Source organism: Ammodytes marinus, assembly GCF_949987685.1.
Source record: "Ammodytes marinus genome assembly, chromosome: 19".
Classification (NCBI taxonomy): Eukaryota; Metazoa; Chordata; class Actinopteri; order Uranoscopiformes; family Ammodytidae; genus Ammodytes; species Ammodytes marinus.
This window is the reverse complement of record NC_137223.1, coordinates 5563589-5591564: the sequence shown is the minus strand read 5'-3', so window position 1 is coordinate 5591564 and position 27976 is coordinate 5563589. Positions and strand designations below refer to the sequence as shown.

At 40.1% G+C, this 27976-nt stretch overlaps 1 protein-coding gene across 1 annotated transcript; it reads left to right on the top strand.

The window, feature by feature from the left end:
• Nucleotides 1-83: 83 nt before the first annotated feature.
• LOC307265900 (gamma-aminobutyric acid receptor subunit rho-2-like) lies at nt 84-27743 on the top strand (the record flags this gene model as incomplete). Its single annotated transcript, XM_080047734.1, has 9 exons — nt 84-208; nt 4096-4202; nt 14385-14452; nt 17760-17983; nt 18611-18693; nt 20115-20255; nt 24045-24197; nt 26557-26765; nt 27390-27743. 9 exons carry the CDS (start codon nt 84-86, stop codon nt 27741-27743), a joined length of 1464 nt encoding a protein of 487 aa, XP_079903860.1.
• Nucleotides 27744-27976: the final 233 nt, after the last annotated feature.

The following is a 27976-nucleotide window of genomic DNA, read 5'->3' as shown; positions in this document are numbered from 1 at the left end:
TTAGCGGTCACAGAGCGCGCTTTTGCAGGCGGACCCAAAGCGACGCTCCTCGGTGGTTGTCTGCGGGACTTTTGAAGCTCATCATGCCGTACTACTACGTCAGGTTCCTGCTGGTTCTTGTGTGTTTGATCCTGATCGGGGAATGCAGGAAACACAGAAGTAGGAGAAAGCGCTGGTCCGCGCCGGCGGAGGCGCACAAGCCGGGCAAGTAAGTAACTGAGCCCTTTATTTCAATTGGGTGTCATATCGGTTATAAAGTGAAGTGTTTTAACTGCACTTAATTCCACATAATATAATTGCCACGAACAGTCGGAATGTCAACACTTTTGTCTGCGCAAACGTGTTTCTTTCAATGACCAGTGTCAGTCGGAGAGGTGGTGGAGCCTTCACACCTCGTTTAGGCCATGTGTATGTCACAACCAAACGGCGAATAAAACGCATCCAGAGCGCAGACATCGGCTGAGTGTGAACATGTAAGAGAGTGTTTACAACAGCAGAGAGAATCCATACGGTATCAGTGTTGAATACAGATGATTTGAGGGTATAACAGAGACTGCAGGCAGGGAGACTGGACCATGGTTTGTCTGATCTTTGTTCCTTCACTGTCTCGTAAAACATTCTCATAAAATGCAAGAATTCTATATTGAGCAAGAACTTGGATTTAATCCTGTATTTCTTTGCCTAACAGAGTGTAGCAGCAGGCTTACAAGGCTTCATTCCATTTAACAAAAAATTGCTCTTCTTATTAGAACAACAAATGTTCTTCATATTGATGGATGATATATTTCTCCCCATACACTTTCTCCTGTTATCGTTTGTCCATCATACAAAAAACGAAGAGAACCAGCACAATTCCTTTTTTTTGAGAAGCTAGAACCAGAACATCCAATTATTCAAAAGAGTCAGGGATGATCATTTTTTCACTGATGAATCAACTAGTTTTCTTAATTTTTTCAACATGTATTCATAAGCAATACGGCACAAGTTATGACTCCCTTCGGCATGGTGCCATTGAGCATTCAGGCTCTACTGTAAGTTTATCACAAACTTTTTAATTTAAAAAATAATAGTGTTTTAAATGAACTATTGCTTCATCTACAATTGAAAAAACTAAAATAACAGAAACAGAGCCAAAAGTAACATGATAATGATAATAGTGCCAACAATTACAAACAACAAGAACTATAAAGCGGAAAAAACCCACTATTCAATATAGAGATTTTAAATACAATTTTAGAACATGAAAGTATCAGAAGGCTTCTCATTTCATACGTGGCCATGGAGAACTGCTTACTTCACTGCTGCTTTTCCCCCCTGTAGTCTACACAAGTATGAAGAATAAATCTGGTGATATGTTACGTGTTTCTTCTAATCAACAAGTTCAATGTGCAGAGCCAAACCAAAAATGAGTGTATCCTGCCAAAACGTACTACAGTATATATTTTTCTTCTGAGCTCCATTATTGTCCAGAAACTCGACCCCACACACCCCATTCAGATGCCCAACATACTCACTAGACTACACCAAATCAGTCTAGCCCTTTCCCCAGTCTCCGTTAGTAGAAGGCAGCCATTGAGTGGTTCTTGTACTTGTGTACGTCAACATGAATGGAAGGAATACGCTAGTGAGATCCAGCTGGTCTCATCAGGAGCTGCCTTCCACTATAATGGATGAAACGTTAGGTCAGAACCCTGACTGGCCCGGTCATTTTTTTGGTGGGCTTATCCCTATGAAGATTAGAGTAGAATGTGGCGCAACTGACAGTTCTGTGTGAGACAATCATTAGGTTTTGTCCCAACTTGCAAATGATGTTAGCCTGTATTTTTTTCACCTTTTCTTATACCACTTTCCCACTGGCCAAAAAATCCACTTACACCCATGTTCATGCGTCTACACCGTGCCTTTAGATCAGGCCAGTTGACCCTGTGGTACACACAGGTATTTCTCACCTCACTCAGCTCTGCTCTGCTTTTTGGTGGGAACAGAAGTCCAGTATCAACGCGCTAATATCTGACGTATCACACCATGTGTTTAGTAACAATAGCCTTTAGTTATTAATAATAACTGCTCCACCAGACAGATCACTGTTTATGATTTCACTTTCCATTCAGGTCCTGTTTAAGCCTGTGAGACCCAGCTGAGGTGAGGCGCTGACTGTGATAAAAAGACTATCAAATGACAATAGGCCTATCCATAGTTGGTTAACGTAATCGTCTGCACCAACCAGCAAAAATATTTAGAAAAACCTGCAGCGCAAACAACTGAGGGGAACTGCAGGTCCCTCTGACATCCGCTATTATACAGACGGTACCATACTTTAGACTTTAGACTTTAGAGAAGATGCAGCAGTCCTCTGTGCCCCTTTTTCCCCTGTAGGCAAATTGGGTTCCAGGTGAGGTTTGACAAACGGAAGGATGGTCTTGAGCAGCAGTTTTTCTAGGTATTTCATGATTATGGGAGTGAGGGTTTAGTTTGGTAGGTCGTGGTTTTTTGGGTACCGGGATTATGGTTGCGCTTTTCCAGAGGAGGGGTATTGTGGCAGTCAGGAAGGATTCCCAGAAGAGGGAGTGGGCAGTTGGAGCCAGCTCAGTGGCACAGGTCTTCAGCACCTTTGCTGGGATGCCGTCAGGTCCTAGGGCCTTGGATGGGTTACACCGGCTGAGCTGGTGGCGGACTTCCTCCACTGTGAAGGGGGCAGGCTCAATTCGTCTACTGACTTTATTTTAGAAGCAACCCGCAAGAATAGAGAGACAGAGAAAGTAAAGATATTTTTTTCTATATATAGCCTATAGTCTGGGGTTTTAACTTTTATATATATATAGCCTATGACTGGGGTATTAACCTTTATATAGGCCTAGTCTTCAGTGACTTTATTAAGCTGACTAACACCGCAGCGCTCATAATGCCAGCCGTCTGGAAAGAGAAGAGAACATGGAGTCTGTCTCATCTTAATACCATGACTTTAAAAGCACCAATTGACTTGCTTTAACACATTTTGTAAGTTTATAATATGAACAATTGTGAAATATCATTTCCATGAGGCAGTTCAGTCAGACAGTGAGGGATCATAAGTAAACAAGTTCCAAGTTCACCACCGGCGATCATAATTCATCTCAGCCCAGGGCTTCACTAGCTCCTGCAGATGATTTCACCATGGAGTCTAATCGCCAAAGACCTTTCTGACTTTTGCACATTCAATAAAATCAATGTTCACTCTTTAAACCTCTGGTTCATTAAGTCTCTCCAGATTGAAATAAAGTTGTTAACAACAAAGGTAAAAAACTGTCTATAAGCAAAACAAGCCTGTGCACATTTTTAGCATACTTCTGTTGGTCACAGGTTACAGTGTTTTGTAATGTGATGATATAGTACAGTATGTGTGTTGCTGTATGTGTATTGATGTGTATTCTATTGTATTCTGTGTTGTACTATGGTTTCAATATGTTGATCAATGAAGCCGTTGCATGATGATTGTATGTAATGGCCCAAACACCAAATGAGACCGGGGTGCACAACTGAAGATGTGTGGTACTGGTTGAAACATCACCAAGTGTTTTCACCAAAGTTATTCCAGCAAAGAAGACGCTGTCAACACCACTCAAGACCCAAGACAAGTGTTGTGCAAAATCCTTGGGGATTGTAACTCCTAGTATATAAAGCAAACAAAATTCATTAAGTTTCCCAAATAGGGACATGGGTTGTAAATGAGCGAAGGCTATAACCTCTCTGTGCAGGACATCAGTTACTTTCTTTGTAATGGACCTAGTATGTAAAACTGCAGTGTCCATATTCAAAAAATAAAATGGAAATAAATCAATAAAGAAACCATATCTGTTGTGTGTGTGCACTGAAAAAGTCGGGTGCCGGAGATCCCTTACCCCGCCTTCACTTTGCCGTCACCACACATTTTAAAATCCTTTGCTCGAGATGTAATCAATACATAGTCAGAAGGGATTGAGAGAAAGAGTCACATTGTTAAAAGTTGTTATAATAGTATCTCTGGATTATGGAATAACACCAGCCTTAGGACCGACTGTAACGCTATAAGCATTTTAAACCCCTCTCCCTCTCTGTCTACTCACCTGTCACCACCAGCCCCCTGACCAAGAAGGCTCCAGATGGAACCAAAAAACCAAAGATGAAAAGTACCAGTCTACTGCGCATCGATGAGCACGACTTCACCATGAGGCCAAACTTCGCAGGTAGGTTTTTGCTTTATTAGACGGTTTTTGAACAGACAGATGTGCTAATGGGGCAGAAAGGGGAATGACATGAAGAGAATGACCCGGGGACCAAATTGGAACGCGAAGAGGACTGAGCCTTAAAACCTTGTCCACGGTGTATGTGTCTCTCTAAAGAGGTCTGTCATCTGGTCACACAGTAACAGGATTAGATCAGGTTGTAGAAGCAGAGACTGACATGAGCGCTGCCCTGGGAGAGCTTCTTCCTCTCCACGGCCAAACCTGAAGAGCACAACCAGGCAGGATTCAGAGCTCACAGCCCGAGCCTCAGAAACAAAGACATCCCCATGCGGCTCCATCACACTGTAGATACGTGGTGATGCTGAGCAGAGGTCATCCTACTTGAAGTACATTTATCCTGATTATACTTTCATACTTCTACTTAGGTAACTTAAATGTGGGACCTTTACTTGTTCCAGAGTATTGTTACACTTTAGTATTTATACTTATTTACTTAAGTAGAGGATCTGAATACTTCCTCCACCATTAAGCAACGCCTAGTGCATCGTTGAGTCTTCATTCCAAGTGGTATTTGAGCATCGCAGCAACGCTCTAATGTGTGGGTCTCAAGCAAAGCCACTTAAAGACCTACTTCACCTGTTTGAATATGAAGGTGTATTGAATTCTGAGATCCTATGTAGTATAAATGTGCAAATTTTTTTTTAAATCGGTTCATCCTAGCCTGAGAAAAGGCAGAAAGAGTGTTTTTTTTAACCCATATTTCTCTTTCTCGTGACATCACAGAAAGAGAAATATAGGGTTAAAAAAAAACTTACTTTGTAAATATTACTGTGATGTCACAGTAAGAGACATCACTTGGCCCAGCTGTCCTGTTAATCCTAACCCTACATGTTTACTAGTGTGATGTCACACTAGTAAAATGTAGGGTTAGACAGTGAGACCATAAAACACTCTTTCTGCCTTTTCTCAGGCTAAGATGAACCGATTTCTAAAATGTTTGCACATTTATACTACATAGGATCTCACACCTTCATTTTCCCACCGGTGAAGAAGGTCTTTAAGCACAGTGGGCAAAAAAGAAAATGTTCCACAGTGAATTTCATGCTCCTCTTGGACTAACATTAGCAGCATTCATCCCAACCAGAAACACTTGTTTTGTCGCTGCCAGCTTTGTCGTTGCCTTAGAATGTGTTTTTTGGACATCCTCAAAACCTGCCTCGTGTGGGCGCCCTGCTGATGTCTGGGAGGCGGAGAGAGAGACAGAGAGAGACAGAGAGAGAGAGAGAGAGAGAGAGACAGAGAGAGACAGAGAGAGACAGAGAGAGAGAGAGAGAGAGAGACAGAGAGAGACAGAGAGACAGAGAGAGACAGAGAGAGAGAGAGAGAAGCCATTGGTTCCTTACTGGCTTCAAAAGGAGCGAGTGCAGTGTTACTAATGAAAAGCCTCTTACACGGAGACTTCCTGTGCGCTGGGGGAACCATAGCGAGGAAGGCTTGGTCACAGACCACCGGGTGAGTCAGTGTTTAGGGATGGAGAAAAAATTCAAGACTCACAATCAGACAAAACTGTGGAGCAGTTCATTGTACCCAATGTAGACAATGAATGGCTTTATCTACAGTATCTAAGAAAGAAAGGTATTGAATAGAAGCATGTGCATTGTTGGGTCTAGATTCTTCTGCTTCTACACCTATGCCTTGCAGAGCAGTGGAAGAGGTTTTTGTGATATTAAAGGTGTAGTCAGTGATTCTGAAGAAAGCTTGTTGTCAAAATCACCTTTGGTCAGAATCAGTGAAAATCTCCTCATGATCCAATACCTGTACTTTGTGTGCGTTGAGAAAAAATCCAGCGTTGGAATGCAGACTATGCTCTGTTAGTCTCGCACAGCCAGACCACACTACAGCTACAGCACGCTCTAACATTTCGGAGTTAAGGAATCTGTCCTGTTTTCATTTCTTTAAACCAATCACAATGGTCTTTAGCAGCGCTAAGCTCAGGAGGCAGCAATAGTGTCCTTACATTATTTTTTTTATTTTTTTTAAGATATTTTTGGGCATTTTTCATGCTTTATTGACAGTGTAAAAAATGCCCATTCCCTTTACACACTGTACTTTTAAAGGTTATTTTATTGAGGCACAAGGGATTTGGCTGCCACTGCCTAGCTTGCAGAAATGTAAAGAAACAAGTTACGTGCATACTGATCTGGTCTTTATTCAGACCTACAATGCCAAGCCAGGCCAGCTGTTCCCTTTCTTCCAGTCTTTTGGCTTAACTCTAGAGGCTTAGATTAGTATTATTATTCTAGTTTTAACTCATAAAGTATTCATGTAAGGGTTGCAGTATTTGTATTCCACCATTTTCCATCAGCATGGGTGTTGTTTCACATGCTTTACCTTAAATCACAGCAATTATACACGAGTTATCTGCACTTTTAAATATTTTAAACATACATTTTCACTGCTGTGGGCATCAAAGACTGAAATTCCATTCACCTCCATTTTATTGGGTTGGAGGAAAATATATCTAAACCTGGCCACACAAAACCTAAAGTACAGTATCCGTTTTGTACTGGGGGTTATTATGAGTTTTAAACCTTAATGAGTGCAAGGCAGCTTTAACAACTGGGCAAAGCAAGCATCTGGCAACTTTGGGGGACTTGATGGCTGTTCAGAAAACTACAGTTCTGTTAGATTAGCCTCAGGCAGTCAAAACGAGACCGCGAGCTCACACATCTGAAATAGTTCCTGAAAAAAATAAACAGGAAACTATAGCACTGTCCATACGTTTTAGGCAGGTGTGAAAAATGCTGTAAACTAAGAATGCTTTCAAAAACTGAAGTTTTAATAGTTTATTTTCATAAATATCTCAGTCCAGAGCACCTGCTGCCATTTTTCTGAGCCCCAGCTCCTATGTTTTCTTACATAGTTGAGTCGCTTGACGCTGTTGCCCTGTCAGAGGTCTGGCTTTTTGGCTGCAACCCTCCATGAAGACCACTTCTGGTTAGACTTGTCTGGACAGTAGATGGCTGTACCTTGGCCCCACTGGTTTCTGCCAGTTCTGAGCTGATGGAGAGCACTGTTGGACATCTTCAGAAGGGAAATAAGCTTGATGTGTTTTTCATCTGCTGCACTAAGTTTCCTTGGCCGACCACTGCTTGTACTGCTTGTACGGCCCTCAACTTTGCCCGTTTCTTTGTGCTTTGAAATCTTTGTCTGGGAGAAACCTTGCTTATCCAGAATAACGGCCTTGTTCCCTCACTTAGCATTTATTAAAAAAGATGAAAAAACTAAAACTTGTGCACAGTACTGTATACCTAGACAAATGAAATATTCTTCTATTGGCTTATGCTTTAATTTCCATTAACATCTGTTGGTGCACATCACAATAACAGTCTCTCCCCAACACCGACCTCCTGTATTTAGAGTACTGATCATTGTATGGCCGCCTGCATACTTCTGCTCCATTTTCATTTCCCTTCAGTCGTCTGGATCTGCGGTATATTTGTGTGTTTTCTCAGCCAAATTTTTGGCTGTCCAATCAGAGAACAGAGGGAGTGGCTGAGAACAATGAAGTTGAAGTCCTGCAAGGAACCTCCACCATGCTTCCACCAGTTTCAGTTGTAGTCAGAAGCAGGCGCATGCTAGCCTGGCATTCCCAGACCTGCCACTAGGCGCTGGCAAATTAAATTTGCTGCGCCTGTTGGTCTGGCCACGCTCCGTTGAAGCTTTATCAAGAAGACCAGAAATCTGGGTCTCACGTTTCAATTGGTTCTATCTAATATGGGCGCGCCAGAGCCCTTTGTATGGTGCTCTGGGGCGGACGTAACCGGATGACGACAGTGACGTGCATGCGACGTCGAAGCCGTGAAAGTAAACATCAAAGATGGCTGCGGATATGTTGTGTGAGTTTGAGACTGCTTTGGCCTCGACCCTTAACGATTTGGAAGACGGCACTCAAATCTTTCATTAACAAGTAAGTGGAATGTTCTGTTTTGCCGACCAACAACGGCAAACGTTTAATTTAACAGTTTAACAGCTGTTCGCTAAACGAACGGGGCTTACGTCACCTTGTGTATCGCTCTGATTGGTTGTAGTGTTATCCAACTGCGTGCAGTGGCATTTGAAATGCACGAGTATGAGCCGCCCCTTGAGTTGGAAATTACTATTGATCGTGGCCAGACCCTCTATCGTTCAAGATATCAGGGTATGGATTTCCAGGCTAGGCGCATGCCATAGGTCACAACCAAACGTTATGCGATTGGTTGGCAGATCCAGAGTGGGACTGGGCAGATCCGATAGTTTTAAAGTGAGGTAACGTTTGTCAATTGAGCGATTTCAGATCTTCTGTTCATATTAAATGAAGTATGATGTTCTGGTAGGACCAGGCTATGTGTGGCACAGAGGACAAGTGTAACTTTATTATTCAGAGACATTATGTTAATTCTCTCACAGGGACAAATAAAAGTCCATACACACAGTGACTTAGGGCCAGACACTGCAGGTGAATAGGGTAGAAAAGTCTATCTCACAGATTAAACCTAAAATCTCTAAATTGATGAGTGCCTGAAAAAAACAATATTTTTGCCGGCAGTGTCTCACCTTAAATAATGATGCTGTTAAATAGAACACAGTCCCACGTGGCTGGTGACATTTTTTCTATTAAGTCACATTGTGAATGCAGATGGATTGCGGGCTTTTGTTTTTGATTAGATACTTCCACTTGAAAGAGCATGACGTGGCATTACTCGGGTATGGGTTCAGGGTTTAGTGAAGTTATCAGGAAAACTGAACCGTGAAACAATCAATATATGTGTGTGTGCCCGTAAACAGCTCTTTTTTTTTAGAAGTTTAGCTATGTGTCTTTGTGTTTGCACCAATGTGATGTAAGTCAGTGTTTGTGGGACAGTAAGATCAGAAGGTTAACAGTGATTGGTTGACTGACTCTCTGGCTTCATGCATTATTAAAAAGCAGACTCCTAACCATGCTATACTAAGGTTTACAAGGATCAACAGGAATTATCAAGTGGAGCATGGCTATGATGATGATGCGTTCATGGGTCTCATTTGATAATCCGTGACGTGGAATCATTTGCTGATGCCCGCGGCTCAAAATAGCAATAGGAAATGATGTTATAACCCACATGCAAGAGACAATTTATCTGTGTCTGATTGCTCTGCCTGAATACACACAGACACCTCCCTATTTTTACCAATATTTTGAACACTGAAGCACAGCAATATAACACAAAACAAAATACGCAATACAATGTCTAGAATAAACCTGACAGTTCCAGAATGGGTTAAAGCTGTAAAGAAGTTGACAGATTTGCTATTGGCATGAGGTAAAGAATGGACTACAACCTAGAACAAACGTGTCATCCTCTAAGCTAACCTAATAGTATATTGCTGTCTATGTGCAAGCGCAACATATGAAAAATATTTAATACCTTCACTCTGATACAGTGCAGTGCAGTTTTAAGTGGAGCTTAAATGACGTCTGGTTTCAGAAAAAATAAGGTTGTAGCAAAGATGCTTAGTTTGTGTTTAAATAAGGTTTTACTTGAAGACCTACTTCACCGGTGGGAATATGAAGGTGTATTGAACTCTGAGATCCTATTTAGAATAAACGTGCAAAAAAAATTGAAATTGGTTCATCCTAGCCTGAGAAAAGGCAGAAAGAGTGTTTTATGGTCTCACTGTCTAACCCTACATTTTTCTTACTGTGACATCACAGTAAGAAAAATGTAGGGTTAGGATTAACAGGACAGCTGGGCCAAGGGAAGACTGAGGGAAGAAAAACCTCATTAATGATATTATAATAGTGATTTTATAATGATAGAACGCCGGTTCCGTATGGGTGAAGTATTCCTTTAAGCTTTACTTAGTTATTGATCTCTGACATCTCAATATCAAATCAAACAAAACTTTATTTGTATAGCACTTTTCATACACAGTTAAGGGAACACAAAGTGCTTTACAGTTGGCCTATATAAAAATAAAATAAGAAAACAGAACAATACCACCCCCTCCCCCTTCCCTCCCCACAAATCACAGACAGAGCAACACATTACATTCAGAAATGAAAGACAATTTATACAACATCACTTGATAGGCACAGAGTAAATAAAACAAGTAAATACATTGATCATTAGAAACATTTATAAAGGAAACAAAACAGGAAGTGAGGAAACGCTATCCCACACACTTTGAGGATGAACTCAAGATGGATGTATTAAAAGAAATGTATATGAGTAAGAGAAAGTGAATCAAAGAAATGTATAAGAAGAAGAATAAAACAGCAATCAAAAAATAAAAAGGAGACTAGAAAAATAAAAAAATGTAATTATAACATGTAAGTCAACATTAATTAACGATAGACAAATGAAATACTATGAATATATACATATATATATACATGTGAATAAATAAATACAATTAAATTAAAATGTTAGTAGACATAGTAAGATTGTAAAACAAGTAAAAGGCAATACAATTAAAACCAGTAAATGAGATTTAGTTAAAAGCCAAGCTAAAAAGATGGGTCTTAAGTCTTCCTTTAAAAATATGAATACTCTCTGCTGCCCTCAAGCTTTACCGCAGTCTGGAACTGTTGAGTTTAATATCGACGTTGTATTTTGTCTTTTTAAAGTGCATCATGAAAAAAACCGTCCTCTTCTCATTTCTCTCCAGTGGCCCTAAAACATTTCGTAAATATCCCTACTCTGGGCAGACCCTTTTTCTCTTCCACTGCTGTGTCCTCACAGCTCAGTTCAATCAGCCTGTGTTCTGACCATAGATATAGAACATATAGGGGAGACCGGGGTAAGTAGGCACACTTTTTACTCTAGTGAGAATTGCTCATCACCTAAACATCTTTCAGTAGTCATTCCTACATTAAATTGAAGCTTAAGGTGTTGGCTTGAAATGTGAACCCCTCACTTTTTCTAACTTATTGTAGTAAAGAAGAAATGTACCATCAAATACACTCTAACACATTGTGACAACCAACCCCATCAAGGAGTCGGTTGTCACACACTATGTGTTATCTTTATGGGAAAAATCTTAAAAAGAAGGCAAGAAAGCAGAACTACATTTGAAAGTTTAATTTCATTGTCAAGTTGAAAAATAGGCCTACATAACTTTATGCATCTCAACACAAAATGAGCAAGGAATTAACAAAAAGGAAATCCATATTAAGACCAACCTACTGTATGTAACAACATAAAGAACCTCAAATATACAGAAATTCATACTGGTTTATCTGAACTGCTTTGAACGGTCTGAATACAGAAGAACTCAACTTTTTAATTTCTGAATTAGCCTATTATAAACGTTGTGTCCAACTTAGCTATGGACATTTTCTTTCATAGTTAAAAACATTAAAAAAAGTTTAAAAAAAAATCAAAACGGAGAGTTTTCAGTCAGATATCCGATTGAGAGATATTGGATGGGATCAGTCCCATCCATAGAGTCAGCATTCCAGAAGCAGCAGCACTTGCATTGCCGTGTCTGGCACGTGATGTGGCATATGGTGTGAGTGAGAGTAGGGAGGACATTCTCTGCTGACAGCTGGAACCGGGCGCCAGTTATTATCCCCCCCCCCCCGCCCCCCCCCACCCTTCCAGGTATAGCAGCTCAGTGGGCTCTCACACTGGTTATGTAAGGCTGGCACCATTACCGCTGCTCAGATTAACAATACTACACAGCAGTCAATGTCACTTTAATACAGAAATATTAAAAGGCTGTGTGAATTCCTTTTTTGCTATTGATAATACGGCTGCTACAATAATCTTCCACATCCCTGGAAATACTATGTATTTAAGGCGAGACAAAAAAGATGGTTTTATTCAAAAAGCTGTCAATTTTGTAGATTTTTGTCTATTTTGCGTGTGTTCTTTCATACTAAGTAAAAGGTCTAAAATGTACATTTAGGTGTTTATTTGACTAAACCTTGTTTGTTTGCGTCTGTGTATTTCTCCTATACAACCGTCTTTAACGGACATTATCTCAACATTAGTTTTTTTAAATACTATGAACAGAAATTCTGAACTTCTAAAGCACTTACATCAACTAAACTTTCCATAATCATTCTTAGCAGTGTTTACAGAAGGATTTGTTCATATGTTGTTCATTGTCTGATTAATGATAACTCTCCTTGTAAACATGCCAAAGACCTGAAGAGTATAGTATTTTTTAATCTATAAAATTAAAAAAGGCTGCATCCATAATCTGTTATGTGTAAAAAACTTTGGACACTCATATTTTGTAAAAATTATAAAAAGTAACTCTGGATTTATCCAACATATACTGTAGATTTTTGTTATAAATGGATGCAAATTATGTACCGGTATTAAATGAAATAAGAAAATGTTCATATTCAATCAAACATTTGTGAAAAAGTTGTAATACAAAAATAATTGTTTTTATGTCAGTAATCAACTGGTACACAAATATGAACCCATTCTCCTGCAAGTGAGCAAGTCTCACCTTAATAGAGTCTTCTCAACGTATATCAACAGCTTGGTGTATATTGTGTTCTTTTTAATGATAACGTTCTCATATGAAGGTTATAAGTCATGGCTTAGGACGGACACTCCATCTGGTCAACATCAAAGCAGTGACGGAAACATCTTTGCAAATGTAATATGTGTTGGTGTGTGTAATGTGTAATGTGAACAATTGTGAGCTGGCCTTAGTGGTGATGGACCTGCCTAGAATTAAGAGCTGAATCAGCAGCTCTCTCCCTCGGCTTTAGGGAGCTTTATATAGACATTCAGCTCATGGTTTTAGCTGTCCAGCTGCAGCATCACTGTTTTGGGTTCACTCTCACTGCTCTAATTGTATGGGTTTGATCCGCAGCTGTTTGTAGAGGAAAAGCTTTGACAAACCTACTGTACTCTACGTACCGGCGTAAGTAAGAACGGCAGAGGGATAAGGCTGGTGAACAGTAGCAACACTTAGCAGCTAAAGAGACAGATATTTATTGTCCCCCAACAGCACATGTACAAACTACACATGAACGTTCTAACTAGCAACCATTACCCATGTCTCTGCCCCTCAATGTCTGCCACCTTGAGTAAACTAGTGGCTGTTCACATCCACTTAATGTTAACACTTTTAACTTGCAGATGTCATCATGAAACTTTGCCAGTTGATTACTGACTATTATTCTTTGCATTACCATTTATTCAGAAAATGTCTCGTGAACAGATTTTGGATAAAGCCTTTTTTTCATAAATAAATTCCATGAACAGGTCTTAACAATGTATCCTTCTGTAATAACCTTCAGAATAGTGCTACAAATGTAAATATACATTTTGGACCTTTAATTTATACTAGTATGCAAAATAATAGACAAAATAGACAAAAATCCAAGAATTGCCCAGTGCTTGAAAAATTGTTTTCGTCTGCAGTGTCTCGCCCCCGTTTCTAATCTTGAATAAATAAGAACTGTTTTAACCTGTTATTTTGGCTTGACCTCAGTAAAGCAAGGCCAGCCCTAAAAAAGTTTGTGCCTGACTTACTAGTGTAGGCATGTCCCAATTAGCCTTGGCTTATAAAAATAAAAACTATTCAAACAGTCCTCACTTACGTGCTCTGACTGAGACCACAACAGACAAATTGCAGGTGAATATTTTTAATATCCAGGAATTCACATTATAGACACTGCCACTGATTATCCTTGTGCAAATTTGACTTTAACAGTACACAGTCCAGCCATATACTAGGTGTACACCTAGTCTTGTTTCAGTCATAAATAATGTAATCTTGAATCTCAATGATTAATGTTTTGGAAACTAAAAGTCCTTGCTTAGGGTTAGTGATTGCAATCACCTGTAGGTTGGAGACAGGATGGAAACTGATCTCTCCAGTGTCTCAGACATCAAACCAACCATCTACCCAGGCGCTATGACAATGTAATGCTATGTCGGTGCTCTAAAACGGAGCCTTTTAGACAGAGGCTGAAAAGATGAGGATTTAGCAATGGCACTGTGAGAAATATACATTGTTTTTTGGACCTAAATCACAATTTTGAACCTGAAAAGTGACCTTTAAGTCCGGGTTTAAAACTATAATGTTCCTTAAAAACCAGTTGAGATTGTCAATGGAGCAGAGCTAGTCTCTATGTTCAGTATCTAAACCGTAACTTTCTAATTGTAACCTCTAATCTGTTTGATTTTGCAGGCCCAGCTGTCCCTGTTGGAGTTGACGTTCAGGTGGAGAGCTTGGATAGCATATCAGAGGTAGACATGGTAAGTGGCTTGAATGTGTTAAATGCCATATGGTACAGGTATATACAGAGAGGTTATTGAAAAGGTTGATTACAAGTAAAGTAATAGATGTAACCTGATGGCAGTTTATGGGGGCATACAAATGGAGGATTAGTGGGATAACTCTGCCTCCTCAATTTAATATTCAATCAGGTTAAGTAATGAGATTATGGAAGAGGTTAAACTATTATGTCATTAGGAATGCCACTATTCCAGTGGATTATTTTAGGGTTGGCAAATGTAACCAATAAATCTGTGACAGATTGTTCAGCTGCTGACTTCAACAAATGAGCTGACACTTCTTTCACACATGGGGAAGAAGCTGTCAGCTAATGAGCCAGTAACATTATTCATGAACAGCAAGACAAGACTGCAATAACACTTGCACAGATCAGATCCTAGTTCAAAGTAGATTGTTGGTCTTTATCAGATATCCACGTTCTGCCACCAGCATTACAGAGGTTCTCTACTATTGAATGACAAATGTACTATGTATCCGTCTAGTTCTAGTCATTTGTTGTTTTCATTTGGATAATCAAAATCAGATTATGAAAGCTAAGCAGTGGGACTTGTTTATTTTGCTCAAAGTCAGACTGGGTTGAGTAATTAAACGACCCTCTGTTTTGGAACCATAAATAGGATCTGTCGTCCTCATGTTGTGTAAGCCTCTGTTCGCAAGGACGACCAAGGATTACAATGAATTTGGATCCCTTAATTTGTGCGTTTAATTGTTTTTGGAAAGGGGGGGAGGAATTAAGGATTCCAGACCATGGCTGTCCCTAAGGACATTATGTCATATCACTTACACATAAAATGATATCGTGCCATTTCATTTAGAAGCTGGCAGGTCTAGCACAATCAGGATGTGAAAGGATATGGAGGGTGTGTTATTGTATATTTTTCTCACTGTCAACAGTCTAATGAAAAGATCCAAACCAATAATGTGTCACTCTATACTTTTCCGACTCCCCGACGCTGTGTGCGGCTCTCTGCGCCCTGAGGTCATTGGTTTGTACTGAATGCCTTTTTAAAAACAGCTCACAAATAAGCTTATAAAACAAGCTTATAAATATATTTCATTTTCAAAGAGGCTCAGTGATTCCCTGAAACAGCTGACCATAGTAGTTTCCCCCCCCCCCGATAGTGAGACATGAGGAAGGCCTTCCATAAGCCTGGATAAATGTTTTCATCTGCAACTTAAATTGCTTTCTTGATTTTAATGTTGGCAAGCAAATGGTTTTCTCATAATAAAGACCTAAACAACCATATAGGAAATAATGCTCCATAACATTATCTGTCCAAGCGCCCAAGTGTAAAACCAGGGGCTGAGAGATTGAAGCTCATGCGTTGTCACACATCGGTTTGACTAGCAGTTTATTGGTAATCCTTATGCCATTACAGATACATGTATACATTTTTTTCTTTTAATATATTTCTTGGCATTTTTCATGCTTTATTGACAGTGTGAAGAGACAGAGGTGAAATGGGGCAGAGAGGGGATTGACATGCAGAGAACGGGCGGGAATCGAACCCGGGTCTGCTGCTGGGCCTGGCCCGGAGGGGGGGCGGGGGGGGGGGGCTAAGGGCGCCCCCCGTATGTGTTAGGTTGTTGATACAATTACTTTGACATGTGTGAGAATGAAATTAATGCAAGATTCTATTTTTAAACTTTACGCAGTCTCGCTCTCGGGGATACAGATTTCAGTACAATAAATATCTTTATTTGTTGAAGATTTAACTGATAAAATGCTACAACCCGACATCTCACATAACAGTTTTTCACAATTGTTTAAACACATTTTTTGGAACATCAGACACTATGTGCACAATCTGAAACTAATTTACCAACTGCTTAACCAATTCTGCTGAACTCCAAACACATTTCCTGCCTTAGATTCTCATTCCAAAACACGACAAGCAATTCAGTGTGTCATAAACTAAGAAAAAATTACAGTAAAATTAGGGAACAATGAAAAAAAAGTCTAAACCTTAGCACTACAAATAGACTCCAGGTGAGCTCGGCTCCTTTCTGAGACAGTAAGAGTCAGGGGAAGAGGAGGAGAGAGAGCGACAGGAGGACGAGGACAAAGAAGGCAAAAAGACGGAGACACATACAACAGGGACACTATAGTGGACCATGTTATAGATCATGGCCTATCAATGAGGGAGCCTGGACAGAGAGTGCAGCCCAGCCTGAGTCGCTCCATAATTAGGAGATTTAGACTGGATATCCGGTGATCATTTCCCTGTTGCTTCTCAAAGGATGACATTGAGTGTGATGTTGATGAGGCGATGTGGCCAGACGCAAACAGGGGGCGGTATCTATAAAATGATTCATAATCCAACCACCCAATTCCTTACAAACTATTTTTTCTTAGTTTATACTGACACACTGAATTGCTTGAACTGCAGTCCTACCTATTCATTGTGTTTGTTTGAAATGGCAAAATAAACTATTCTGCAACATGTGTGTTGTTAGCATTTGGCAAAAACCGTAAAGTATTTGTTGTTACTGTAGGTGAAAGTGTATGAACATGCAAAGGCATAATTCTACTGATAAAGCATTCATATAGTGTTTTGCATTCATACCATAGTGTTTTTCATTCTGCACACCAGTGTTCAATGAGTGCTAGAAATGTCTAGTCACATGATGTATGTGTTTGTCATTTGAAAAGAAAACACCATTTAGTGAAGAGTTAACACTGTTTTCAGGGTAAAGTGTGCTTATGCAAGAGAAGTGAAGGATTTTGTGTTTGAGTTTTGAGATTTGTGTTAAGGGTTTTGAAAAAGTGAGGTAGTCTATCAGGAAATGTGTTTAAGCAATTGTGAAAAACTGTAATAATACACTTCCAAAAATGACAGTTGTTAAACATTGGAGACATTTCTCATCTTAAACCCCTCTAGAATATAAGGTTTGAAAAGTGTTGATGCTGCCATTACTCCAGACCGATCACGTTTAATTCCAATGAGGAGATTGGGATAGAGGATGATCTTCTGTGGTAGAACCACTCCTGCCTGCATAGCAACGGGACAGGAAAAATAGAGGAAAAAGACGAGGGTAATCTAGGAACCAATGGAAACAGTGGCCTGTGCTGGGTTAACATATGTTCAGCACTTCTCTTGGCCGTGTTCATTTAGTCATAAACAATCTATATAATCCAGGAACCACGGGGTTAGGGCAGCCGTGTAATCCCAGAGGGAATTCAATAAACCAGCCATCAAGTAGAGTCCTCGCGTTGACACTTAATCCAGAGGATGTTTCTCTTTCTGTCCCCCCCCCCTCCCTCAGGACTTTACCATGACCCTGTATCTGAGGCATTACTGGAAGGATGAGAGGCTGGCCTTCCCCAGCACCACCAACAAGAGTATGACCTTTGACGGGCGCCTGGTGAAGAAGATCTGGGTTCCTGACGTGTTCTTTGTCCACTCTAAGAGGTCCTTTATCCACGACACCACCACAGAGAACATCATGCTGAGGGTCTTCCCCGACGGCCACGTCCTATACAGCCTCAGGTGGGAATCAATTCTGCAACCTGACTTTAAAGCTGTACTATGTAAGGTTTTCAATTTAAAAAAAGTCGTTTTTTATATTAGATTTCGCTGGCTCCACAACTACCATTCCCCTTCCTGATTTGTTTTGTGACTTATTCTCTAAACTCCATTAAGAGTAGCTACTGTCTGTCTGCCCCCTATTCACTCATGAACTGGCGGGAAATGTCAAATGTATTGCTAGCGACGTAAATAAAATAAAATAAAAATGCACTATACAATATTCAGCAATTTATTTAGACATGGCAGAGCAGTCCACAAAGTGCCACAAAGTGATGCTCCCGCTGGATTTTTTTTGTGTGGTGTTGCTTTGCAAGTTAGACTGGTTTTGTTTTATGAGGATCATTTGGAAAGGCTGTAGGAGAATACACTGTTATAACCAATGTTCTACCAGAGTTCTATTTGATCCAAATCTCTCATTCAAAAATCATATCAATGACATAACAAAACAGCCCTGATCTCACGTACGTGATATCGCCAAGAGGACTTGGACCCTGTTCATATCTGCTTGCAGTTCTAGTTTTGCCCCATAGGCTTTGGTGCAGCACGCATAGGGCTGTGGATGTTGACAATCTGTTTTTAAATCCCCAGGGTTACAGTGACTGCTGCATGCAACATGGATTTCAGCCGTTTCCCTTTGGACTCACAGACATGCACGCTGGAGCTGGAGAGCTGTAAGTGTTCATGTGCCCTGACACTCTATTATGAGGATAGTGTGGGAATAATGTGCTACTTACTATCCAAAGCAAAGCATGTTTGCATTGTGTTTGCATTCAGTATCCTATACGTAACAACACTGAATAGTTATTTATTACAGTTTTAGTGTTTGCTGTTATCTATCAGTAAGAGATTAGGTGCAAGACCAATCTAACCTCAGCCACGCATTCTGGCTTTTCAAAACACTTTCGACCATTTGCAAGAAAGTCATCAATCCCAACCTATTAACCGCTTTGTTTGGCGTAGTTTCTGAGGAGACATCTAGAACATCTGGCCAGGCTGAGATCACCACCTTGCTCGCTAGACGCCTGAAAAAGGCCTCGCCCCCATCCCACAGACACTGGGTGGGGGGAGTTATGTCCCACCTTAAACTTGAACATCTTAAATACACAGGCCCGAGGATCCACCCAGAAATTCTATAGAGTCTTTTCACAGAAATATTATTAACAGTTGCATCAATCTTGCAGTTTATTTTTTTGTTCGCTGTTCATTTATCCTCAGTTTGACACTTCCTGCACAATGAGTGGAAAGTGAATCTGCTTTCCAGTGTCTATGAGAGCATTATCCCTTCCATTTTTAGGACACTTTTAATTGAAGCGATGGAAACAACTCGACAGCAAAACAGCAAATAAGTTGAATTGGTTGGAATGAATACATTTATGGAAGAAATACCTGTTTTTAAACATAAAATGGAGAGCAAGTGAGAGTGGTGGTGAGTCTCACACATCACATTCAGTGCAATCCAAAAGTCTGAGACCAGAAGTCAAGACACTTCCATTTTGCATTTGCTAGAAATGTAGCACAGTTATCATAAAAATGACAATGCCATCTGAAAAGTTGAGGCTTTGAAAAATAATTTAAGAATATCTGAGTGAGTATTTGGCATGTCCACATTTAATGATAGCATTCACTAAAGTAGGCCTACTAACGCAGGCATGACCTGATGTTCCATATACCCCAGCATGATTTGACAATGAGGGTAAAGGATTAAGGGACTGTGGAGGAAAGGTAATGACAGTCAATACCGGATCTGACATTATTTTATTTTAATTTAATGTCATAACTTGTGTTTTTAAAGGTTTCTGCATACTCAAACTTTCTGAATATGCACATGTATTCACAGATTATTGAATGTGGTCTCAGAAATGGAGACCCTATTGTACAGTTTGCTGTATACACATACATATTTAGGCATACATACCTATGTTAGGTTTGGTAGCCGGTAACTTTCCTTTATTTATTCAGCTTTAAGTTGATATCGGCTTCTATTTAAATCTTTGCTGTATTTTGTATGCAGTATGTGTTTTTCAGTCCAAAACCGAGTTGAAACTGGTGCTGCTGCAGCTCTATACTGACAGCCATGCTTCTTGTCCTTTAGATGCTTACACAGACGAAGACCTGATGCTATATTGGAAGAGCGGAGACGAGTCCCTGAGTACCGATGACAGGATCTCTCTATCACAGTTCCTCATCCAGAAGTTTCACACTACCTCCAGACTGGCTTTCTACAGCAGCACAGGTAGACTGGCAAAAATAAAATGCTGCCATTTATATTCTCTATAAGGACACATAAGCCCCTAGACAAAAATGATCAATATAAACTGAAATGACCCCTTTCAATTTCAATTAATATTGATCAATTAAAGTGGGACACAGCAGGCAAAAACATGTTTTTTTTAGAACACTGGTCAATTTTGAAATGTTTGTCTATTTCTCTTCCATACCATTATAAATCAAAGGTATTAAATGTACATGTATATGGTTTTTTTTACTAGACATTGTCTGTTTGTGTCTTTATATTTCTCCTGTACAACCATCTTCAACAGACATTTTCTCAAGATGAGTTTCTTTTCAATATTCTGAACCAAACATCTCAACTTCTAAAGCACTGATCAACTAAACTTTCCATAATCATTCTCAGCACTATTCTGAAGGTTGTAACAGAAGGGATTTGTTCATATGTTAATAGTCTGATTTATTATATATTTTGTTCTTTAACAAAATGCCAATAATGCATTTTTAAACCCTGCTTAAAGTATTTTCTGATTTATAAAAAAGAAAGAAAAAAAAGGGCTGTATCCAAAATCTGTTCTGTAAAATAGGGACTCTAATATGTTTAAAAACAATTCATTTAAATAAAATGTTGTTTCATCCAACAACTAGATTTGGGTTTTTTAAAGAGATGCATATGAACGCATAATTAGTTAGATATAGGGACATTTGCACATTAATAATCTTTATTAAGGACTCAGATGGTCCACTCACATCCAACATACACACACACATAGAACACATTAAAATACATTACTCAATAAAATACTGTACTAAAATAGGTGCAAGCTATCATGCCAATGCTTTGGAAGCCTGGATGTGAACCGATAGCCCATCATAGGGTTGGTTAAGCCCATAATGATGCCATTCTCTGACAAATCCAAACGACACATGAAACTGAACATCAACTTTCGCAACAGTGCCTGACATGTAGGTACATTAGAGGACACAAATAACTGGCTAGCACTGTGCCACCTAGGAACACGCAGCAACAACCTCATGGCATCATTATATGCCACTCTAAGCCTCTGCATACTTCTCACTCTGTAAGAGGACCACAGATGAGCTGTATACAGCGGCGTGACATAAGCCCTAAACAGAGCACACTTAACATCTGTGGAACACATGGAAAATTTCCTCAACATCATGTTGGCCTGTGCATATATTTTACACCATTGACGACGAATGTCACTGTCATCCATGAGATCATCTGAGAAGACATGTCCTAGATATTTTAATTCCCTGGATATTTCTAATAGTCCATTTGAGAGGTGGAAAACAGGAAAAGAGGATTTTTTGTCCTCTCTAGATCTCACAACAACGACCTTACTCTTTTTGGCATTATAGTTGATGCCAAAATCTCTTCCATATTGTGTACATATCCTCAACAGCTCTTGTAACCCAACAGAATATGGACAAAGTAAAACCAGGTCATCAGCATACATGAGATGATTCACAACTTGATCTCCCACAATACATCCTGTTTTACATTCATTTAGCTGTCTTGAAAGGTCATCCATATATACATTAAAAAGAATAGGAGATAAGATTCCTCCTTGACGGACCCCATTCGCCACATTCATTCAAACTGTTCTGAAAAAGTCGTATAACAAAAACAATTGTTTGAATGAAATGATCAACAGGCAAAGTTTCATGATGATATCTATGAGTTACATTTTCTTATCCTATTAACCGTCAGTGTCACGTCTTATGAAACGGGGCACTTGAATACATAACACTATTATTGTTTTCACTAGTAACACATGTCCTACTCTGAGTCAAAAGTCAAAGTCAAGTTGTCTGCTGACAATAGCATCCTTTTCTGTTCTGATAGCAAGTCAAGTTGCACACTGAGAATGTTGGGTTATTACTTCCAGGATAGCTATTTTTAACATTCTAAGTGACAAGCCTAGCCCCCACACCTAATATAATAAAGTTAACCCTTAGGTGCTTCTGGGGACGTTTTTGTCCTTTTGCACTTTTTGTTTGTTTTGTGTGTAACTTTGGTTGTGCTGATGTTAACTGAATACATTTTGGACAGGGATTAAAACATCTATATATTTTGTGAACTTCTACTCAGCAACTTTGTACCATCTATAATAAAGGCAGGACACTTTTTTGTGTCATCTCCCTAAGGACGTTTTTCCCCCCCATTGACTTCCATTCAAAACGGACTCTTTTTTTTAACAATTTGATCCTGCTGTCATTACGACATAGAATATTATTTTTTATGATGTTATGCTTTCATCCTCGACACAAAGCATCAACATTTATAATTTTCAACTCCATCACCATTTTGAGCCATTTCCCTATATTTAGCATAGGGTTGAATTACAGGCATTTTTCCTGGTTGTCGGTCCTGCCATATTGCCATTCTTTTTTTTTTCAACCAAAAAGGTGTGGGTGTGTTGGTAGGGATGCCAGTGTGTGGCGCATATGTGTGTATTGAGACATTATGGTGTGTGTGTGTGTGTGTGTGTGTGTGTGTGTGTGTGTGTGTGTGTGTGTGTGTGTAAATCTTTTGGCTATTTTAGTATACATCTCTCACATTGTTATTCTGCCATTACCTCACTTGCTGTGCTCTTCTGTAAGAGATGTTGTTCTCCATAAGAATTCCCTCTTTTTTATTCAGCCGTTGTTTTGTTTGTTCATTGGTTTGCTTTCAGAAACCCATCAGGTTTCCATCATCCCTGTAGAGATTTGTTGTTAACTTCACCTAGTTTTGTGTTTACCTTGGTGTAACCCAGGTTATTTTCTGTTGTTCCAAAGTTACAGTAATTCCCTAAATGCATCATATGCAGAGATAATCGCTAGATTCTGTAGTTAACCGATGCAACCTAAACGCATCGCGGGTGCATGCACGGCAGACAGCCAATGACACAGCAGCACATAGAAACTACGATGCACCAGGGGCGTTTCTAGCAGGCCCCCAGGAGCAGTGCCTTCTTCCTCAATCCAGCAGTGCTCAGTGGCCAAGCCTGGTATTACTCATTCAGCAACGTCCTATTCATAGCCAAAAATACTGACACACACACACACACACACACACACACACACACACACACACACACACACACACACACACACACACACACACACACAAACAAAAGAGGAAAAAAGGCAGGAATAAGCTAGGAGGAGTGACAGGGGGCGGAATCCATGATACTGAGAGTTCGAACCTACATTGTTAATTAGGCACCCACTAAATCAATAATGCACAGACACAGCGGAGAATAACACAATATGTATTCCTACCTTCATGCTTATTTGCCTGAAGCATCCCATAACACATCCATAGAGCCCTCGGCCCTTTCCCCTGCTTCTCTCTTTACTCTTTAATCCCCTGTGGGCCGTGTCCACAGGCTACAGCTGCGCTATCATCGGGTTAAAGGGCACTATAGAAGCGTGATTAATCTGTGCTAATCTTTTTAACGTTATTTTTTCTGTGATTAATTCATCGAAATGAACGCGTTAATTTGACAGCCCTAATAAATACATTTCTTTTATTCTCTCAAGTCGTGGTCACGTGTGTTTGTGTGGGTTGGAGGTCTCGTTAATTAAGGTACAATTAATCTCATACCAATCGAATTTGAACTTAGAATCTTAAACAACCTCATACAAACTTAGATATAGACTTTTCGCATTGATAACACATCACCAGAAGGTTACATTGGCATAATTCTTATGTTTTTACTTCTGATGCATACAAACTGATTGGCAAACATCTGCTGTATTATACTTTGCCCTGTGCCCACAGGCTGGTACAACCGTCTGTACATCAACTTCACTCTGCGGCGTCACATCTTCTTCTTCCTGCTGCAGACCTACTTCCCTGCCACTCTGATGGTCATGCTGTCCTGGGTTTCCTTCTGGATCGACCGCAGGGCCGTCCCTGCCAGAGTCTCTTTAGGTAAGAGGTATTCTCGCACAACCAGACCCAACTACAGCTGGCAGGATGGTCTGGCATCACGCTAAAAATGCGTTGGCCTGTTTTCATTTCTTTAAACCAATCACAATCGACTTGGGCGGCGCTAAGCCCAGGTAGCAGCAATGTGTCCTTTCAAAATAGTCCAAGTCCGGTACACACATAACCGTTTAAAAATAAAAATGTGCCGACCAACACCATTACTGTGTGGGCGTGTGTGTGTGTGTGTGTGTGTGTGTGTGTGTGTGTGTGTGTGTGTGTGTGTGTGTGTGTGTGTGTGTGTGTGTGTGTGTGTGTGTGTGTGTGTGTGCAGCAAGATCTCTTTTACAGTCTATATGACTTGATACTCGAGGAATACATTATTTTACCATATTAATTCATTTCAAGCAAAAACTTATTTCAGAATAAAATTGAAAAGTATGATTCACAATATCATGTTTAACATTAAAGGTCCCTTGTTATGCAAACAATACTTTTACATGTTTATTTCAACATTGATATGGTGTGACTAGAAATTCCCAAAGTATATGAAAAAACAACCCTCTCTCATTTTTTCCACCTTCACAATTCTGAACCCCAGTCAGATTTCCCTCCCCTTATGACATCATACGGGGGAGAAGCCACACACCCCCATTACCAACCTAACCTAGCACTACCTCCACCTTAGCACATCCCCACACCCCCCTAGGGCAGTTAGATAAAAACCAGCATTTAGATTAAGGGCCAATCAGAGCAGACTGGGCTTTTTTGGAAGGCGGGGCTTAAGGAGACAGAGGTTGATTGAGGAGATTTAGCAATGGCACTGTGAGAAATATCAAGGTTTTTTGGACACGACACCATTAAAACAGTTTCTAATAGAAGCACAAATCACAATTTTGATTGTTATATAATCTATTTGTAAGGCTAACATATAAATGCTGTTATTGTTATTACTTCCGTTTGTGTACACTACTCAGTCCATTCCCATTAAAAAGATCACCAGCAATTTACAGAAGGTTTTAACTTTCAATAGATTTAACTGAAGTACCGTAAGTTTCCAATAAACCCTTGTGTTTTATCTGTTCTGGTGGATTAACAAGGGTGATGACCATTCTTTGGTGGTCTGAAAAGGGGATTTAGTTGTGTAATGTTTCAGACACAGCTACCGTCATGGGCCATAGTAGGTCAATTTGAGCTTGAGGATGCATAGCGTATAAACATCAGTAAGCTGTTTGCATAAGTGTGATTTAGATTTAAATCTTGAGTTCAGTTCATCATTAAGCCCAATCATTAATTGTTTGTTTTTGTATTTATCATTTCTGTGTTTAGTACAGACCTGGGGTTAGATGAGGTTAGCCTAGCGTAGCATAAAGACCGGAAGCAGGGGAAAACAGCTGTCCTGGATCAGTTACTGTAAGTGGAGGAGAGCTGCAGCACTTTTAGTCCACCAATCATCAGCCAGACAAAAAAGGTGTGAAGGTGCATACCCAACGAACAATCGGTGATCCCTGTTATTTGTCTGAGGAACTATTTATATTGTTTTGTTTTTCTAAATGATTTAACTAATCAAATGCTTTATAGTAATTATACACACACAGGTACAACAACACTGCTGTTGGCTTCTCCTCGGTAAAGATAGATGTATTAAACATATAGAAAAATATGGACGAAAGAGGGTAAAAGGTAATAAATTCAGAATCAAGATGAATAAATAAATTAGTCGCAGCATTAGAGGGCAGTACTGGCAGTCACATAAAAGTAACTTGTGCAAACCTCTCCAGTCTCTTTACATAGATAGTGTCCAACTGTGGGGGAGCTTTACTGCGCTGTGCAGATCTTTCAGCTTGCTGGCGGTGCAGCTGGCACACCACACTGTGACACAGTTGTCTGGATGGATTCCATAGAAGTGCTGAAGAAATTCACCAGCAGCTTTGGAGGAAGTTTGGCATGTTTAAGTTTCCTCAAGAAAAATCAATCTTTGTGGGGCCTTTTTTTTACAAGCATTGAGGGGTTGTTGGTCCATTTCAGCTGTTTTCCACAAAGTGACTCTTTGACACGCTGGTGTGTGTAGTTGCTACTGTATGTGTAACACTGACACTTTAATAAATCACTACATTGATTTTGAGATTTTGGTATCATATCTTTGACATCTCAAATGGCGCCTTTGCTTCACAGACTGTACAGGAACCAAGTTATAGATGTAAAGAAAATTACGTTTTGTCCTAAACAGAAGCTAAATGGAGCTTTGTGGAACATTACCCCAGTTTCCATCTCAATACTGGACAGTTAATATGAATCTTCCTCAAGTTTCTCAAAATTCCTTTTTTGAGCTTACACGAGGGGTTGTGTGTTCCTTGTGCTTCAGGTATAACCACAGTGCTCACCATGTCCACCATCATCACTGGAGTCAATGCCTCCATGCCCAGGGTCTCCTACATCAAAGCTGTGGACATTTACCTCTGGGTCAGTTTTGTCTTCGTGTTCCTGTCTGTGCTTGAATACGCAGCCGTCAACTACCTAACCACGGTGAGGGATGGGAAAGACCGCAAGCTTAGAGAAAAAGCCCGGGAACAGGTATGGAGAACCTTTCAGAAATGGCATCTGCTTAACGCGAGACACTGCAGGCAAAAACATTGTTTTTTCAAGCACTGGGTGAATTTTGAGATTTTTGCTTTCATGGTAGTATAAATCAAAGGCCCACAATGTACATCAAGGTGTTTATTTGACTAAACCTTGTCTGTTTGTGTCTGTTTATTTCTTAGATACAACCATCTCTAAGGTCATTATCTCAACATTAGTTTAGTTAGTCGAACTTCCCAAACTTTCCATGAACATTCTTAGCACTAATCTGAAGGTTATGATGGAAGGATTTTGATGATATGTTGTTAATTGCTTGATTTATGAGACATTTTCTTCTTAAAAACATGCTGAAAATGCATTTTGCGAGACCTGTACATACTAGTTTTTATTACTATTTATTATCCAACATCTAGATTTTTGGTTCTTAAAGATATGCAAATGAACGCATCATTAATTAGATAGAGCCATATTATCAAACTGGCAAAGTTTCACGATGATATCTATAAGTTAAAAATCTTTACACTTATTCACCTGCAGTGTCTCACCTTTTAAATGATGCTTTCAAATGTTCTATTCAATCTTGATTTTATTTTTTTTTCTTCCATTTGGCCCCCCCAGTCCCAGACACTCCCCTGCACCTGTGGCATGTCTCACGCCAGGACCATGATGCTGGACGGGACGTACAGCGAGGCGGACGCCAACAGCCTGGCTGGGTACACCAGGGCCTCCATGCCCCCAGAGGACTCCTCTGGGTACACCAGGGCCTCCATGCCCCCAGAGGACTCCTCAGAGAAGCAGGAGCGCATGGTGGTGCGCCTCTCCCTGGACAACGAGCCCGTCGGCCCCAAGAAGAAGGGCCTCCGAGGCTTCCGTATCATCCAGAACACCCACGCCATCGACACCTACTCTCGCATGATCTTCCCCGGCGCCTACATCCTCTTCAACCTGATCTACTGGTGTGCGTACTGCTGAGTGGAGGCCGGCTGTGTTTTTAGCCTAAACTGTAGCAGTGCAAGAATGAAAAACGTATTGTTGACCATAGCAGTTGGATTAAATTCTGAATTCTGCTAAAGAGTATCAGAGACCTCTTGGCACTGAATATTTCCAACTCTGGCACTCACAAGACACCACTGGACTGGATCCTATATACAGCTTCTCCTCCTTGACATTAGCATATCAGAAGCTCATGTTTAACCCTCTTTCAA